The 18850-nt window shown below is 39.2% G+C and overlaps 1 protein-coding gene across 1 annotated transcript in view; it reads left to right on the top strand.

Annotated features, from left to right (window-relative positions):
- The window catches only part of LOC126109774 (zinc finger protein 830), a 48990-nt gene that overhangs the window by 10552 nt on the left and 19588 nt on the right, over positions 1 to 18850 (top strand). The window contains exon 3 of the mRNA XM_049914828.1: positions 12670 to 13004. Coding sequence (XP_049770785.1) covers positions 12670 to 13004 — 335 coding nt within the window. The remainder of the gene's footprint in view (positions 1 to 12669; positions 13005 to 18850) is intronic.

The following is an 18850-nucleotide window of genomic DNA, read 5'->3' as shown; positions in this document are numbered from 1 at the left end:
CACAGTGAATACCCCACCAAACTCAAACTTTCTTTTTATTGCCTTCACTAATGTGACACACACAAGCATTTACAGCTCCTCTGGCATCTTCTGAAAAATACAATTTGTGACATTTAAATGTTAATCTACTACTTGAGCTAAACATTTCTCCCCACCGTAAAGCTTATGTAGGGTAATGTCAACTTTCCTGTGATCATTTTGCTGCTTGTGACTGTCACAGTAACTTCAGAAGGAACAAGCTGTCACATTTCAGTGTAATCACCATCTCATGATATGGTACCTTCGGGGTCACTATGCTGCTGAAAATCTTCAGGAAGCTCTGTGAGACCTGAGTTTCTCCCAGCACATACATTGTTCAAATAACTTACTGGAATGCAGCCAAGTGATGTCAACAACTGCTGACTGCTGATGTTTCAACAAGTGCACACCCAGTCATTTGTCATTTTCAAACATATGCGCACGCACGCACGCGCGCGCGCGCACACACACACACACACACACACACACACACACACACACACAGAGTAAACACTAGTGCTATCTCACAACCAGAGATGACTGGCTTCACAGGTTGCCAATAGTGAAAATTAATAACCAATGGTGAGATAGCATTAACTCTGTCCCTCTGTTTTCGACAATCGAGAGAGCAGGATTCAACACATAGTTTAAACAAAATCCTCCATCTCTGTTTGTAAGGTTACTTGCTAATTTAATTTCAGCTGTTTCCTTACTAACACTATCCCAGCTGATGGAAGTGCATCCCAGAATCTCCATGTTGTTACATTTCATAGGATGGCCACTACCAAGACAATGTACTGCAATAGCAGATTTCCTTGGCTGTTGTAAGCATGTGTGACGCTTATGCTCATTACACTGGTCCTTCACGGTGCTGTTAGTCTCACCAATACATGACATGCCACAACCGCAAGAAAACGATAGAAACCAGCCTTAAGCAAACTGAGATTATCCTTTATGGAACCTAAAAAGATCTTAATCTTAGAAGGTGGTCTAAACACCCAAGCCTATGACCTTTTTGCCCTATGAAGGGAGCATTTTGAACAGGATTGGCTGTATTTTGTGGAAATATGTGAATTGTGTTTTTCAACTACTATCTAAGATTAAGGTCCTTTTAGGTTCCATGAAAGATGATGATTGTGGTTTGTGTAAGGTGGATTTGTGTTGTATTCCTAGCAGTAGCGCCATGTCATATACTGGTCAGACTATCAGAACTTTGAGCAAAAGCAACACACATGCTTAGAGTTGCTGAGCAATCAGCCATTGCAGAACTTTGTCTTGGCTCCAGTTATTTTATGGAATATAACAATACGAAGATTCTGACATGCACTTCCAGTTATAGAGATAGTGTTATTAAGGAAGCAGTCAAAAATTAAATTAGCAACTAATCTTGTAAATAGAGATAACTTACTGTCAGTCATCTTTGATAATGTGATAGCACTAGCATTTACTGTGTGTGTGTGTTAATCTTTCCTGAATTGCTCTGCAAACTGAGATTTTTAATTCCCTTGCACAGTGGTTAGTTGCTGAAATTTTGCCTTGCAAATTACAGGGCATGCACCTTTGGAAACATCAGTGATTGTTGACTATATCACCTGGCTGCACTCTTGAAAGTTACTTCTGGAAGCTCATTTGCTCACTTTAGATGACGTAATACAGTAGAAATGTGCAGTTCTCATGATAATGACATAATGTGCTGCCCAAAAAGCTTGGGGAACTAAACTGCTCCTAAATAGCTGAGGTATCAGCAGTGACCAGTTGCATGGGGATGCAGAAGGCAGCAGAAACTATTGCATTGAAGGCACATAACTTGTATCCACAGGACATGTGGACTGTAATTGAAAAACAGTCAGAGAGATCACTAAAGAGTATGACACTATCAGATGAGAACTTCCATTCTGCATTAATATGCACACTGCGGTGCAACTTCATGACAGATTAAAACCAGGTAAAGAGAGACGCAAACTGTGATTTTTCTCTTTTATTGAAAGTCTCATAACAGAACTTTCAGCCGACTTCGAAGCTTCATTCTGTCAGCTTTTTTCTGCAGCTACGTCTGCAATCTGCAAACCATTATGAAGTGCAGGGAAGAGGATATTTCCCTTTGTGCCATTCATTAGGTTGTCTTCCCACCCCGTTCACGTGTGGATGGTGATAAGGAATAATTGCTTAAATGTCACGTGTGTTCCAATTTTTGTGACGGTGTCTTTGTGATCCCTACTGGAGTGATGTGTAGGGGACATACTGTATTCTTAGATTCCTCGCTAAATGCTGATTATTGAAACTTTGTAAGTAGGCTTTTGCAGGGCAGTTTGCACTTGTCTTGAAGCCAATTCGTGTTTTTCAGCATCTCCGTGATGCTTTTTCATGGGTCAAACAATCCTGTGACTATTCATGCTGCCGTTCTTTGCAGACATTTAGTATGGGTCCTCCACATTTGAGCAGTACCATAAGATAGGTTGTATGAGTGTTTTGTAAGCGTCTACATCATACCTCCCAGGCTAGTAATAGTGAGTGGTGGAGGATACTTCTGGTACCATTAGTTGATCCCCCCTTCCCTGCCCTTTTTGCGAATGGGACATGGGAAGAATGATTATCAGTAAGCCTCTTTATCAGCTCTAACACTTGAATTTTCTCATTGATGTTATTTTGTGAGATGTTTGCGGGTGGAAGTAATATGTTGTCTGACTCTTCCTGGGAAGTTCTCTCTTGAAATTTCAAAAGTAAACCTCCTAGTGATGCACAATGCCTCTCTTATATAATGTCTACCACTGCAATTTATTGAGCATCTCTGTAATACTCTGACGCTGAATAAATGATGCCATAAGCAGTTTCCTCTGTAGACTGATTCCACTTAAAAATCCTACTAGCGAACCAAAGTCTGGTAACTGCCTTTCCTACGAGTGAGCCTGTTTGGTGATTCCATTTCAGATTTCTACACACTATAATCTTCAGCTACTGGTATGAGTTGACTGACTGCAGTTGTAGCTTGTTGATACTGTAGTCATGGGATACTATGTTTTTGCAGTTTGTGAAGTTAACAATTTTACTTTCTGTACATTTAAAGCAAGTTGCCAGTCTTTGTTCCACTTTGAAATCTTATCCAGATCGACCGGATATTTGTGTAGGTTCTTTTTTCCAGACTGCACTTCATTGTGTATAGCTGCATCATCTGCAAAAAGTGTGATGTTACTATTAATACTGCCTCTATGTCATTAATATATGGCGTGCATATGAACAGCCTCTGCACACCTCCCTGAGCACACCTGAAGATACTTACTTCTATGTCTGTCGATGAGTCTCCATCCGAGATAACGTGCTGCATTCTCCCTACCAAGAAATCCTCATTCCTGTCACAAATTTTACTTCATACTTGTCATGATTATACTTCCATTGATAAGCATTTCTGTGGTTTGGAGACAAAGGTTTTCTGAAGTAAAAAATTACTGCAGCCATCTGACTGCCTTGATTCATGACTCTCATGATGACTTGTGAAAAAAGCACATGTTGAGTTCCATTCAGTGGAGCAGTAGGCAAAATGAATCCTTCACATGTTTCATGACCTCCTCCTTTTGTAAACAATTAATGTTGTGGTTCAGTTTGGTTTTTTGTATGTTTTGTGACAATTTACTGTATGTGGAACATGTTACTAGGTTTGTTGATATGGCCATCAGTATTTTCTTATAATTTTTTATAATGTAACAAAATTTGATAACTGTAACCCAACCACATAGAAATACTATGCACTCAGAAATTCATCTATGAAGGAGGAGTTGTCCAGTAGAAATAATTTCAATTTCTTTTAGAACTTGTGTTATCTACTAGCATCTGAACTCACAATGAAGGTGGTCATATATTTTCATGGCTCCATACTCTGCTCATTTTTGTGCAAGAGTAAGATTTGAGTTTCGAATAGTGCAGACTTCTTGTTCCAAGTGTGATATATTGTGAGATGGTTGTTACTATGACGGATTTTTAAATTGTTGTAACCAAACAATGGCAACTCCAGGTTGGAATATCAGCAATATTAGGAAAAGGATAATTTGCTAGAATAAAAATCATCACTAATGGCGACTGAAGACCTCTGGCAAAGAAAGTCACTCTTGTTGTGCCAACAGTGTTGTCAAATAGGGCGGAGGACCACACAGAGCTTCAGGGCACTCTCTTGCCCATGGGGTGGCAAACTGCTCCCAAAAGGCTTGGGGAACTAAACTGCTCCTAAGTGGCTGAGGCATCAGCAGTGTTCAGTTGCATGAGGATTCAGAAGGCAGCGGAAACTATTGCATTGAAAACACATAATTTGTATCCACAGGACATGTGGCCTGTAATTGAAAAATTGTTGCGATGATCTCTCCATTGACAAAAGATCCCGGAATGTTCCCCCATTTGGATCTCCTGTAGGAGACTGCCACGCAGGAGGTGACCATGGGAAAAAGACTGAATAAATAATGTAAGGGTAACATTCTGTGAGCCTGGGTGTGGAATGTCAAAAGTCTGAACGTGGTGGGGAAGCTAGAAAATCTGGAAAGGGAAATGCTAAGGCCCAGCCTAGATATAGTGGGAGTCAGTGAAGTGTAATCAAAGTAAGACAAGGATTTGTGGTTAGACAAGTGTAGGTCAATGTCAACAGCAGCAGAAAATGGTATAATGGGAGTAGAATTCATTATGAATAGGAAGGTAGGGCAGAGAGTAAGTTACTGTGAACAGTTCAGTGGTCGGGTTCTTCACATCAGAATCAACAGCAAACCAAACCAGGTATCACAAGCTGAAGATGAAGAGACAAAATGGAGGAAGTATATGAGGATATTGAATGGGTGATTCAGTACGCAAAGGGAGATGCAAATCTAATGTTTGTGTGGGGGATTGGAATGTGGTTGTTGCGGGAGGCAGTAGAAGAAAGGATTGCGGGAGGATATGGGCTTGGTACTAGAAATTGTAGAGGAGAAAGATTTATTTGAGTTCTGCAATGAATATCAGTTAGTAATAGTGAATACTGTGTTCAAGAAGCACAAGAGGTGGCAGTATACATGGAAAAGGCCAGGAGGCATGGAAGGATTTCAGTTAGATTATGTCATGCTCAGGCAGAGATTCTGAACACAGATGTTGGATTGTAAGGCATACCCAGGAACAGATGTAGCCTCAGATCACACTTTGGTAATGATGAAGAGTAGGTTGAAGGTTAAGAGGCTAGTCAGGAAGAATAAATGCGCAAAGAAGTGGAATACAGAAGTCTGAAGAATGAAGAGATGTGCTTGAAGTTCTTTGAGGCTAAAAATACTGCAGTAACAAATAGCTCAGTAGGCAGTTTAGCTGAAGAGGAATGAACATCTCTAAAGAGAACAATCACAGAAGTTGGAGTGAAAAACGGACGTACTAGGGAGGTGTCTGCGAAGAAACTGTGGGTAACAGAAGAAATACGTCAGTTGATTGACAAAAGGAAGTACAGAAATGTTCAGGGAAATTCAGGAATAAAGAAAAACAAATCACTCACTAATGAAATAGATAGGAAGTGCAGGGAAGCTAAGACATTGTGTGTGTGTGTTTGGGGGGGGGAATAAAAAAGAGAGAGAGAGTGAGAGTGAGAGAGACTGTTAGGAGGATTGACTCAGCAAATGGAAAGGTGGAAACAACCTTCGGCGAAATGAAAAAGAAGGATGGCAACATTGAAAGTGTAGTTTGAATTCCACTGTTGATGACATGATAGAAGAAGTAGTAGTAGTCAACAGGGAAGAGCTAGGAGATACAGGATTAGAATCAGAATTTAAAAGAGCTTTTGAAGACTTTAAGATCAAATGAGACAGAAGAGATAAATAACATTCCATCAGAATTATTAAAATCCTTCAGGGAAGTGTCAACAAAACACTTATTCACATTCATGTGTAGAATGTATCAGATGCAATGTACCATCAGACTTTCGGAGAAACATCATCCACAAAATTCCTAAGATAGGAAGAGCCAGCAGGTGCAAGAATTATCACATAATCAGCTTAAGAGCTCGTGCATCCAAGTTGCTGACAGGACAGGAATAATATTCAGAAGAATGTAAAAAAACTGGGGATCTGTTAGATGATGCTCAGTTTGGCTTAAGTGAAGGTAAAAGTATGAGTTCATATCCTGTGCTTGATAATGAAAGCAAACTGAAGAAAAATCAAGAAACTTTATTTTTATAAGAGTGTAAGTCAGGGACATAGTCTTTCAATCCTACTGTTCAGTCTATATATTGAAGAAGCAAAGACAGAAATAGAAGAAAGGTTCAAGAAAAGGATTGAAATTCAAATGGAGGTATATCAATGAACTGAATTGCTGATGACATTGCTATCCTCAGTAAAGTGAAGAAAAAATACAGGATCTGTTGAATGGAATGAACAGTTTAATGAGTTCAGAATATCAGAAATAAGAACAGTAAGAAACTGAGCATCAGAATTCGGGATCCAAAGTATATGAAGTTGAGGAATTCTGCTACCTACATAGCAAAATAACCCATGGTGGGTGGAGCAAGGGGGTCATAAATTGCAGACTAGTAGTGGCAAAAATGACATTCCTGGCCAAAAGAAGTCTAGTATTATCAAACATAGGCTTTAATATGAGGAAGAAATATTTGAGAATATATATTTGGAGCACAATATTATGTGGTAGTGAAGTATGGACTGTGGGGAAACTGGAACAGAAAAGTGTTGTTGCATTTGAGATGTGGTGCTACAGAAGAATTTTGAAAACTAATGGGACTGATAAGGTAATAAATGAGGAGGTTCTCCACAGAACTGACAAGGAAAGGAACATAGGGGGAACACTGGCAAGAAGAAGGGACAGGATGATAGGACATGTGTTTAGACATCAGGGAATAACTTCCATGGTACTGGAGGAAGCTGTAGAGGGTAAAAAGTGTTTAGGAAGACAGAGATTGGAATACATCCAGTAGATATTGAGGACATAGAGTACAAGTGCTACTCTGAGATGAAGAGGTTGGCACAGGACAGGTAATTCGTGGCGGACCACATGAAACCAGTCAGAAGACTAATGACTCATAAAAAACTTAACAGCTGTATACAACTGCTCGTTTGTTTAGAGATCTGCACCTAAAGACTGAGGATTTGCACAGGTAACTCCAATCTCCGAGAATGGAAAAAGAATAATACACCAAAATACAGACCCATATCACTGATGTCGATTTCCAGTAGCATTTTGGAACATACACTGTTTTAACATTGTGAATTGTCTCCGTTAAAATGGTCTGTTTGTAGGGAAGCAGCATGAATCCCAGACAATCTCCTAATTCCTCAGAGCTATAAGCTGTAGCTATAAATGTATTTCTCAGGTGAAGTGGGCACTAGGAATTCTAATTACAGGCTTCACGTTTTGCTAATCACTTTCTGGTTGCCAATATTGCAGTTAGAGAGCCAGTGTTGAGAACGGCAAACAACAGCATTAAATAAATAATAGGAACATTAACAATTATTCCACCCACTGCCCCACATGTTGGTATGCAGTCAGCAGGTATTCAGAAAATATTGTTCTTGTGAAACACAACTAGCTCTTTATTCTCACGAAGTAATGAGTGCTATCAAACGAGGACCTCAGTCATTTTTAGATTTCCAAAAGGCTTTTGATACTGTTCATCACAAGGAGCACCTAATGTGTGACTGGATTTTTGATTTCCTCTCAGAAAGATCACAGTGTGTAGTAACTGATGAAAAGTCATTAAGGAAGTGTTATAGAACCTCTGTTGCTCCTAATCAATATCAGTGATGTAGGAGACAATCTGACTGGCCCTCTTACATTGTATGCAAATCATGCTGTCATGCACCATGTAGTAAAGTCTTATGAAGACCAAAACCAACTGGAAAATGATTTAGACAAAATATCTGTATGATATGAAAAGCAGCAAGTGGCCTTAAATAATGAAAAATGTGAGGTCGTTTACATGCATAATTTATTACGCTTCTGTTAAATTTCATTAACATGATAAATCATACAAATTTAAAGTCTGCCAATTCAACAAAATACTTAGGAATTACAATTATGAACAAGTTCAGTTGGAATAATCACATACATAATGTTGTGGCGAAGGCAAACCAAAGACTGCATTTTATTGGTAGAACACACAGAAGGTGCAACAGGTCTACTAAAGACACTGCATGCACCGTAGTTGTTTGTCCTCAGCTAGAGTATTGCTGAGCAGTAAGGGATCTTTCCCAGATAGGATTGATAGAGGGCATTGAAAAAGTCCAAAGGAGGACAACTTGTTTTGTATTATCGTGAAACTGATGAGATAGTGTCACAGATATGATAAGTGAGTTGGGGTGGCAGTCATTAAATTGAAGGCTTTTTCAATTGCGGTGAGATCTTGTCACGAAATTTGAATTTCCAACATTCTCTTCTAAATGCGAAAATATTTTGTTGACACCTCCCTACATAGGGAGAAATGATCATTGCAACAAATTGATAGAAATCATAAAAGGCACAGCAGGAGTTAAGTATTCGTTTCTCCATCATGCTGTTAGAGAGTAAAACGGTAGAGAAGTAGTGTGCCCCTGCCAGGCACTTGAATGAGAGTTGCAGAGTTGTCATGTAAATGTAGAACTATGGTGATAATGAATTTGAGCTGTAAGTGAAACATTTACGTATCTATTTTTTTAAAAGTACTCATTATCAAATTTCATGACATTTCCATTTCTTTCACTCAGGTTTTTTAAGCGCTACAAATACTCATAATGTAACTAGGTTTCCAGAATAAACTGATAATTCTGCAGGATCATATTAAATATTTTATTTGTGATTAGAGAACAGACTTGCGCCTACTCATTGCTGAAGACTGATAGCAGTGTGCGAAAACTGAAGACAGACTGCAGACTCACTACAAATGACTGCACCTTGGCATGCTGGTACCTAAATGCATTACAGTAGGTACCATCTCCGTGGAAATCAATTTTTTTTTTATATTAATAAGATTATTCTTACAGGGAAACAAATAATTAGTGATGAAACTTACAAATTTCAATTTGTAATTATCATTATTTAACTAATTTGTGTTCGTGATGGATCCCTATAGTTAAAATTTATGAATTTATTAATGAAATGTGGCAGTTCAGTGCCTCTACAAACTATATCTAACTTTTATGATTCATGAATAAATATTTGAACAAAAAGTGTCTTCCCCAAAAATCAAGATTGTACATAGTTTAATAAAAGCTCTATATCATAACAAAGCTATTACAATAATGCAAAAAATTTGATAATGTTGTTGTCCCTCCACATTTAGTAAGCTACAGTTCATTTTACTCCCAATTGCACATTACATGTTATCAAAGTTGACAGAAATTTCTCTCATGAAATATGAACTGTGTATTGTTCAGTGGCTTAATTAATGTGTTTTTATGAATGATTCATACAGAAATAATATGTTTATTGAAGCTTCTTTCAGTGAGAACATAAACTGACGAACAAAAATTTTGCTCTTTAATTATTACATGTAATTTTGCAATTAGTGTGTTTGTTGAAAGTACTACATCAAATAAGCATTGTTATGAGAATAACATACAAGTGTGCTGAAAAGTAATGTCTCTGAATTGTATGTGAAGTCTCTTAAGGCTTTTTAAATGAAACAGTTCATTCACACGTAGAGCATCCTCTCCTTCAGCATGACAATGCCAGACCACACACAAGTGCTGCAACAATCCGGCACATTGGGTTTGACGTATTGATCATCCTGCGTACAATCCTAACTTTGTCCCATTTTATTGTCATCTGTTTCCAAAACTTAAAGGACACCTTCAAGGACTTCGGTCTGATAGTGATGCTAAAGAACACCTCTGAGGACTTCAGTCTGATAGTGATGAAGCAGTGCAGGCAGAGGTGAGGCTGCGGCACCATCTCCACATTCAAACATTCTACAGTGACATTATCAACAAACTGGTCTCTCATTGGGAGACTGTACTGAGTAAGAAATACGTAGATATGAAGGAAAAGGTGTAGAATCTTAATAATGTTTGTGTTATTGAGAAAGCTTTAACAGTTTTCTCATTAAAAAAATTGGAGGCATTACTTTTCAGCATGCCCTTGTATTTCATTATGTTGATATAATAACAGTTCAGTTGGAACAATCATATCACAAGGAAAATTCATAATATTCAGGATGCATTAGTGGATGGTATGTTGCTGCAAGTTGAAAGAAATCATAAGTGTATTACTATATTGGTTGCAAGTAAAAATAAATGTTCATACAGCTCTTATTTTCATTTGTCCAGCCATTGCAAGGATAGCAAAGACCAGAATTTATGTGGCAGTGAGTAACAGAAATGAAGTGGGTTTTACTACTGGGTGAAGGTGCACGAGTGTTACTCCAAAATAAATGCTTGATGGTTTTTTTTTAAACATCCATTTTATTTTCCATTTCTTTGATGTTTTTACAGTGTGTTGATACACTTGGAGAGAAAACATGTCATTTTTTCACATAATCTCCCTCCCTTTCAACTGCCTTACGCCACAGTGCAATTGAGGGTTTATAACTGCATAGTAGAAGTTGGGAACAGCATGTTGGAGCCACTGTTGAGCAGCCTTCACAAGGAAGTCTTCATCTTCAAATGTCCTTCAGTCTGCTGAAGAGGTGGTAATCACACAGTGTCAGGTCAGGTCTGGAAGTTGGGTGTTGCATAGTGATGGTGGTTTTCTCACCGATGTGTGTCCTCGCATTATCATACGACTGCAAAATGCCGTGCTTTTTGCCCTGTTGTTGAACATGACACATTTGAGTATGATGTTTTTTCTAAGGACTGCAATGTGTATGTCAGAATTGATAGTGGTTCTGTGTAACATGATTTTCACAAGCAACAGTCCTGAATCACTATTTTCCTACAAAGTGTCACTGCGTAGTCATTACGTCCCTACAGTATTTCTTGTGTTATGTTGTCTGTAACATGTTTGCAAACAACCTATCTCCTATTCCAATTATGTCTTCATCAGTAAACCTCGATTCATTAAAGAATTGAACTCCCATGTATAAAATGTCTGATTACTTTAAAAATGAGTTAATGTGTTAAATGTATGGCGTTAAGCATATAAAGGAGAAAAAATTTAGAATATGTTTGAAATTATACTTGCATATTGTTGGAAAGTGCCAAGAGGTCTTATTATGAAATACTGGATGAATATAGTCTTGGTAATTTGCATTCTGTTTTAAGCAAAAGCAAGTTTTTCATGCAACTTATTGTTTATGACATCACATCTCCTGAACTGTGTGTTGTACAATGATACAGTTTTGCAGATACAGTCTGTGTTATATGTGGAAACTGTCTCCAAACTGTGTCATGAATAGAGCTAGTACTAATTAAATAATAGATTAAAATGTCATACCTGATGCTTGCATTTTACTGTATGAGCAATAAACTTTTTACCTTTCATCATTTTATGGGGGATAGCAGTGACAAAAAGTTTCACAAAGGTTTGAAATTAGGTCTCAAGTTTGTTGAAAGTCACCAAGTGCTCTCATTCTCAAAAACTGGATGAACAAAGTCTCTTGGTATTTTTGCGCTGTCAGTTATGGTGCCTCAAGTCAAAAACACAGTTTCTGACTGTTTATTTATTTTATTTTCTGTGTCAAGAACCCCACATGTTAAAATCTAAATCTGGTAACAGTCAACTTTAATAAAATTTGAAGTTTAAATATGTTTTGCCCAATAGTCAGCTATGCAGATGGCCTCATCATAAGCTAGATGTAAATCTAGTGGGGTACAGCTTGTACTGAGGTTTGGGCATGTCAGTAGGTGCTCAGCTGTGTGGACATTCCCACAGTCACATAGTGGCTCGCCATCGAGCAAGGCTACGCTTGCAACTTGAGACCGTAGTCCTCAGCCTGTTGAGAGACTTCCATGTTGTGAAGGATTTATCATCTCCAGCTGCAAGTTCTTCCTTCAGCTCCAGGAAAGGATTTGGTGTTGCCTCCTTTCATAGATGCAATCTGCTCTCTTCGACAATAATGTCAACTGGCTCTGATGTACAAAGGGAGCTGTTTCTGGAGTTAAGTCACATGGGTCGTTGTCGGTGCTCGTGTAGAAGGTGACGATAATCTGTCATATGTATCTTCCTCTCAACCTCAGCAGCTACTTGGTGCTGTATGCTGGGGGAGCTATCTCTATGGGAGGGTAGATCCTCTCTGTCGACACGGCCTCGGGTGTCCTGATATCATGTGGGATGATGTATTTGCGGCCACATCAATGTGTTTCGTGTGGGGTCGAATTCCTCCTCACACGTACGGCATATACAGCTGCCGACAAACTGAGTGCAATGGCTGCTGTTTTAAAAGTGTTAAATTTGTAATGCAACTTTAAGCCTTTTAATGAGTATGTTATGACAGCATATTAAGTTTTTGAATGTGGTAAATAGTTGTTGCCCCTGGAAGCCAATAGATACGAAACCTGTGACTGGTATCAGGCATGAGGATAATCGTCTAGTAATATAGATTATCCAGTCTGTAAACTCAAAGTATGGATTACACAACAGCTGAATAATGTTCAGTGGATAGCTCTTCATTTTTAGTGTTATACTTAATGTGCATTTGAAGTTGATTTTAACCATCCGAGTTGAGATACGTCCCTTATTGGAATTGTATTAGCACCTAATAATTGTATTGTGTCATGTAATTTGTCTGTTCCTTCACAGGTATCTTGAAGAATGCCAGTGAAAGTCCACCAATAGTAGTCAACAGCATTCCACCTGACTTTTTTGATGGATCAGCGCAGATGAAAACTGCCCCTCCCGCAACACTGCCTGAGAAAAAGACCGTACAGTCGAGGGTTCTGTTGGTTCGAGGTGTGCCGTCGGATGACGATGAGGAGGATGAGGTAGAAAATGATGGTGATGAGGCTGTGTTGAAGGCTAAGGAAGAGGAAGCTGAGACAGATGCGAAGGATGAGAAGGCTGCAAAAAATAGCAAAGTGGCTGCAGAAGATGCCTTACCTGAAGGATTTTTTGATGACCCTCTGTTGGATGCTAAGGTGAGTTATTACCTGGGGTTCACTGTCCTAAAACTTTTTGATGTACATTGTTATGACCTTCGACTGTTAAAACTACTTATTTGTAAAATCCACTATTCCAATTTTGGTCATTTAGTCATTTTGCAGTGGAGTACAGCATAACTACAAAAACGAATCGTATGTAAGCACCCCTGATGATGGTGACATGATCGATTATTAAAATGTTGGGCCCACAGTATACCAACCTGTGTGTGTTTTTTAAACTTTGAATTAGTTATCAAGAGACTCCCATAGGGTATATGCCCTGTAGCAAATAATCTCTGACAATTGCAGACAAAATATGACCTTTGAATATTTTCCTCATACCAGCAGCCTCAATTGCCAGTAGACACTTAACACGTGTTACGGTCTGATATTATTTATGCAAAAGATGCCAAAAACAGTAACAGTGAGTATAGTTTATGCTATTTTTGCTGTGTAAAATAGCGTTGTTCTTTTTTAAAGTGGACAAATTCTTTCAGTTGGCTACTTACCACCTGATTGTGGTGATGACATACAAGTGGTATTTTAAATAAGGACATTTTTTTCAGAAGAAGAAAAATACTATATCATTAAAATAATTTTTGTCCACATTCTAAACACTTTTATCTACTTTCACACATAGTTTCCATTATTGTTATAACTTTTGTCATACTGTTCAGCAAATTTTTAAATCCTGACATCAAATAAATCTGTCACCTGTGAAGAAACCCATTCCAATTTTGCAGTTTGTCCTTTTTTCTGTGAAGAAACCCAATCCAATTCTACAGTTTGCTCTTTTTTGTCATTGTTGAACCATTGACAAAATGCTGAAACAAGTAAAAATCACTAGATGCGAGATCTGCACTGTGAAGCTGATGAGCCAGTTGTTTGTATCAAAAATATGTGATTAAACTGTCTGCTTGCGCATAACCATGTGGCCTTGCATAGTCATTAGCAACTTTGTACCGTAAGACAGTGGCCACACTGTTTGTTTTGTTTGGCACACTATATTTTCTTGCACAAAAAAATCAAATTACAGATCATATCTCAGAGTCGGTGGATGAATGCGTTCCTGAACTTTTTTTTAACTTCTACAGCTAAGCACACCGACAAGTGAAACAGCTGCATTTTGGCGATCGTTTAGGATTCTCCCTCTTATTCACAAATGAACCTTATTTAGAAAGTCTATTTGTGTTAGATGTTTTCAAAATTTTGCGTGTGCTGAAGCAGAAAATGTGAGTGAAGTGTCATTTTAATGTACACTGAGGTGACAAAAGTTGTGGGATACCTCCTAATATAATGTTGGACCTCCTTTAGCCCAATGAAGTTCAGCAGTTCAGTGTGGTGTGGACTCGACAAACCGTTGGAGTCCGTTGTAGGAATGCTGAGCTGTACTGTCTGTATAGCTGTTCATAATTGTGAAAGAGTTGCGGTACAGGATGTTGTGCACGAACTGCCCTCTCAGTTATGTCCCGTAGGTGTTTGATGGGATTCATGTCGGGCGATCTGGGTGACCAAATCATTCACTCGAATTGTCCAGAATGTTCTTCAAACCAGTCACGAACAGTTATGCCTCAGTGACAAGGCACATTGTCATTCATATAAGTTCCATCATTATTTGGGAATGTGAGGATGGTCTCCAAGTAGCCAAACATAAGCATTTCCTGTCAATGATCAATTCATATGGACCAGAGGACCAAGTCCATTCCATGTAAACACAGCTCACACCGTTATGGAGTCACTACCATCTTGCATAGTGCCTTCTTGACAACTTGGGTCTATAGCTTCATGGGGTCTGCACCACACTTGATCCCTACTATCAGCTCTTACCAGCTGAAATCGTTTAGGGTCCAGCTGATGCAGTCACAAGCCCAGGAGAGGTGGTGCAGAGGATGTCGTGCTGTTAGCAAAGGCACTCGTGTCGGTCATATGCTGCCGTAGCCCATTAATGCCGTACCTCACCACAATGTCCTAATGGATACGTTTGGCATATGTCCCACATGGATTTCTGTGGTTATTCCACACAGTGTTGCTTGTGTGCTATCACTGGCAACATGCCTCTGCTCTTGGTCGTTAAGTGAAGGGCATCAGCCACTGTGCTGTCCATGATGAGACATAATGGCTGAAATTCAGTGTTCTTGGCATACTCTTGACACTGTGGATCTCATAGTATTGAACTTCCTAATGATTTCCTAAATGGAATGCCCCATGCATCTTCCTCCAACTACCATTCTAAGTTCAAAATCTGTTAATTTCCATCATGCAGCCATAATCAATTCGGAAATCTTTCCACGTGAATCACCTGAATACAAATGACAGCCGTATCAATGCACTGCTCTTTTATGCCTCAGCTACGCGATACTGGCACCATTTGTGTATGTGCATATCGCTATCCCACAATATTTGTCACCTCACTGCACAACTGCCTCATGCAGTTACTGTGAGTGAAATAATTCCATTTTATATGTACACTCTTTTTATGCAGTTGTGCTGTACTCCACTGGAAAACAGCTAAATGGTCAAAATTACAATAGTGATTTTATGAGTAAACTGTTTCAACAGACAAAGGTCACACTTACGTTGTGCTAAAAAATTATTTTGGTCACAAATGGTGTAAGGGAAGAATTATAGTGTAAAAAGCTTCTTTGCGGGACTGAACATCTCTAGTTTTACTGTCAAAGTCATTTTGTGAGATATGTGTGGGAGGAAATACACATCACTCCTCTCTTCTCAGATGCTTGCTCACTGAATTTTAACAATATGCCATCCCATTTTGTACATTGGCTCTCTTGTAATGTCTGCCACTAAACTAGGAGTCTCAACAATGATTGGATGAACCTGAAAAGTTCTTTCCTGAGTCTGTCCTCTGTTTTCAGTTAATCACACATCCACATCTGTACATCTTACTAGTACCGAGCGAGGTGGCGCAGTGGTTAGCACACTGGACTCGCATTCGGGAGGACGACGGTTCAATCCCGTCTCCGGCCATCCTGATTTAGGTTTTCCGTGATTTCCCTAAATCACCTCGGGCAAATGCCGGGATGGTTCCTTTGAAAGGGCACGGCCGATTTCCTTCCCCATCCTTCCCTCACCCGAGCTTGCGCTCCGTCTCTAATGACCTCGTTGTCGACGGGACGTTAAACACTAATTTCCTCCTCCCTCCTCTTACTAGTGTGGTAGAGGGTACTTTGCACACCACTGTTATTTGCCACTTGGAATGTTGCTGTTCTACGGTTGAACTGAGCCAAGAAGGCATATTACCTTCATTTGATCTGTCACCTTGATGATATCTATAATACTTTTTCCTTAAGTATTTGCATATTGAAGTTTCTTGATTTAGTGGACCTGCTGTGCAGTGTCACAAAATCTTGCCGTGAGAATTCTTCACTGTCTGCAGAGGGTCGAGGGCTGGAAGAGAACTTCAAAGTATTCACACTATGAAATGATATAATCACTCTTTAGGTAACTGTTCTTTATTTTGCTGCTCTGGTGTAACCATTACAACATTAAGTGAACAAATCTTTTATTAACTCATAAATCGGAACACCTCTGAAGAGAGTCTTAGAAAATAACGGAAGAGAATGACATTTCTATTAGACTTCCTTCAACTTTTTCTGAGCACTGTCATTATCAGCAGCCACTCTTTGTCTTGTTCCTTCCGAGACATCGCCAAGCCGTGACGCCAAAGTTTAACTCTCCAGCGGGTGCACTTTTGTATAAAGTGTGCCAACTGCCAATAACATTGTCTTCTACTGTTCCAATGTTGTTTACATCTTTGAGCCCATATCTATTCGTTCATTATTGCTTCAGCTAACCCAGTGCTAAGTTGAGCTGTCATACATCCATGTGAGCAATAGTAATATAAAATAAACTGGGTGCTAGGTAAGAAAAAATCTATGATCCATGGAAGAAAATGACCCAGAACAAGATAATTAGCAATCTAACTAGCAGTTGGCTGTGATCTGATGCAGCTGCACTGTTTAATGCTTCGAGTGTGTCATTACTGTAGGGCAAGACCTGCATGTGGCATCAGAGTGATATACTGAAAATTTATTTTATTATTTTTTAACTAAACAGTGCTCTAGCTCGTATAATGTAAGCTAGATGGTAAAGTGCTCGGCTCCCATTCAAGCGGGCGGGGGTTCGATTCCTATCCAGGTCGGAGATTTTCTCCGCTCGTGGACCGAGTGTTGTGTTGTCCTCATCATCATTGCATCCTCGTCACCAGCACACTAGTCGCCCAATGTGGCATCGACTGCAATAAGCCTTGCACATGGCAGGCGAACTTCCCTGGATGGGGCCTCCCAGCCAACAGTGCCATGTGCTCATTTCATTTCCATTTCATCATTGTTTAATTAAACTAAGATTAAACTGTGATTTATCTCTTTCATTTTTACCTTGGTAACATGAAGACAGATATTCTTTCAATGTGTACAGAGTCCGCCATGCGCTCACTCCTGCGCACCCACTTGAGGATTAAGGAACCCCACCATAGCAGGTGGAAATACTCAGTCGTCCTTTTGCCTTGGCAGCGTCCTGTGCTCAGACTTCTTTCACCACATCAGACCACAGCACATACAGTGAGACATCCTCTGTTTAAAAACTATTTAAAAATGCTTTTACGCAAACATCTGTAATCAGCTCGAGAGGAAGAATTGGTATATGCGGATGGATATGTGTGTGTGTGCGAGTGTATACCTGTCCTTTTTTCCCCCTAAGGTAAGTCTTTCCGCTCCCGGGATTGGAATGACTCCTTACCCTCTCCCTTAAAACCCAAATCCTTTCGTCTTTCTCTCTCCTTCCCTCTTTCCTGACGAGGCAACCATTGGTTGCGAAAGCTAGAATTTTGTGTGTATGTTTGTGTTTGTTTGTTTGTGTGTCTATCGACCTGCCAGCACTTTTGTTTGGTAAATATTATTCTGAATGAATGACATGTCACACCACAACTATTCCATTCATGAATCATGCACAGATGGAACAGCTGTGAGTAATGTCTACTGCAAACCTCATTTCAATACCTTGAACCAATCATGAAATAAGAGAGATGCTACAATATGTGTGACTCACCCTGTACTGTCCACATAAATGACCTGTGGTGGATAATGCCAGGTAGTTGTGTGGAACACGCTTTTGTGTATATCAAAGAGAAATGCAGGAAGACCTCGACATCATTGATACAGTTTGTCCCATTCGTATATTTTCCCAAACTCGTGTTCTGATTTTTTACATGAAATTCAGAAATTAAGAAGAATGCGGGGCAGTACCAAATTAATGAGTCCACATTTCGTGATGTTTAACACTGTAGTAGTCACTGATCTAGATTCCAATTTGTATAATTCATAGCTTTTGAAGTGTCCCCTTGTGTATTTTAAGAAGAGCCAACCCAGGTATACCTATTCTTCATTTTTCCTGGCCTTTATCCCATACTTTCACGTGTTCAACATGTTAATTATTTGATTGGGTGACATTAGTAGTGGTTGATAGTGGCTACATGCACTCCTTTTACCACCCCTTCACCACAATACTTATTTTTATTTACATGTTAAGTTCAGTAGAACCAAATTGAGGAGCAAATCTCCAAGGTCATGGAACATGTCAGTACTTGAAATTACAACATAAAACTAATAACAGATAAAAATAAAATGTTTATGAACCCGAAAAAAGTCAGCCCATAAGTTTAAGTAAATACAATCAACAATACAACAAGAATCAGCTTCATTTTTTAAGGAACTCCTCAACAGAATAGAAAGATTGACCCATGAGGAAACTCTTCAGTTTTGATTTGAAAGTGCGTGGATTACTGCTAAGATTTTTGAATTTGAGCAGTAGCTTATTGAAAAAGGGGT

Source organism: Schistocerca cancellata, chromosome 12, assembly GCF_023864275.1.
Source record: "Schistocerca cancellata isolate TAMUIC-IGC-003103 chromosome 12, iqSchCanc2.1, whole genome shotgun sequence".
Lineage (NCBI taxonomy): Eukaryota > Metazoa > Arthropoda > Insecta > Orthoptera > Acrididae > Schistocerca > Schistocerca cancellata.
The sequence above is the reverse complement of the archived record's forward strand: the minus strand, read 5'-3'. Positions and strand labels throughout refer to the sequence as shown.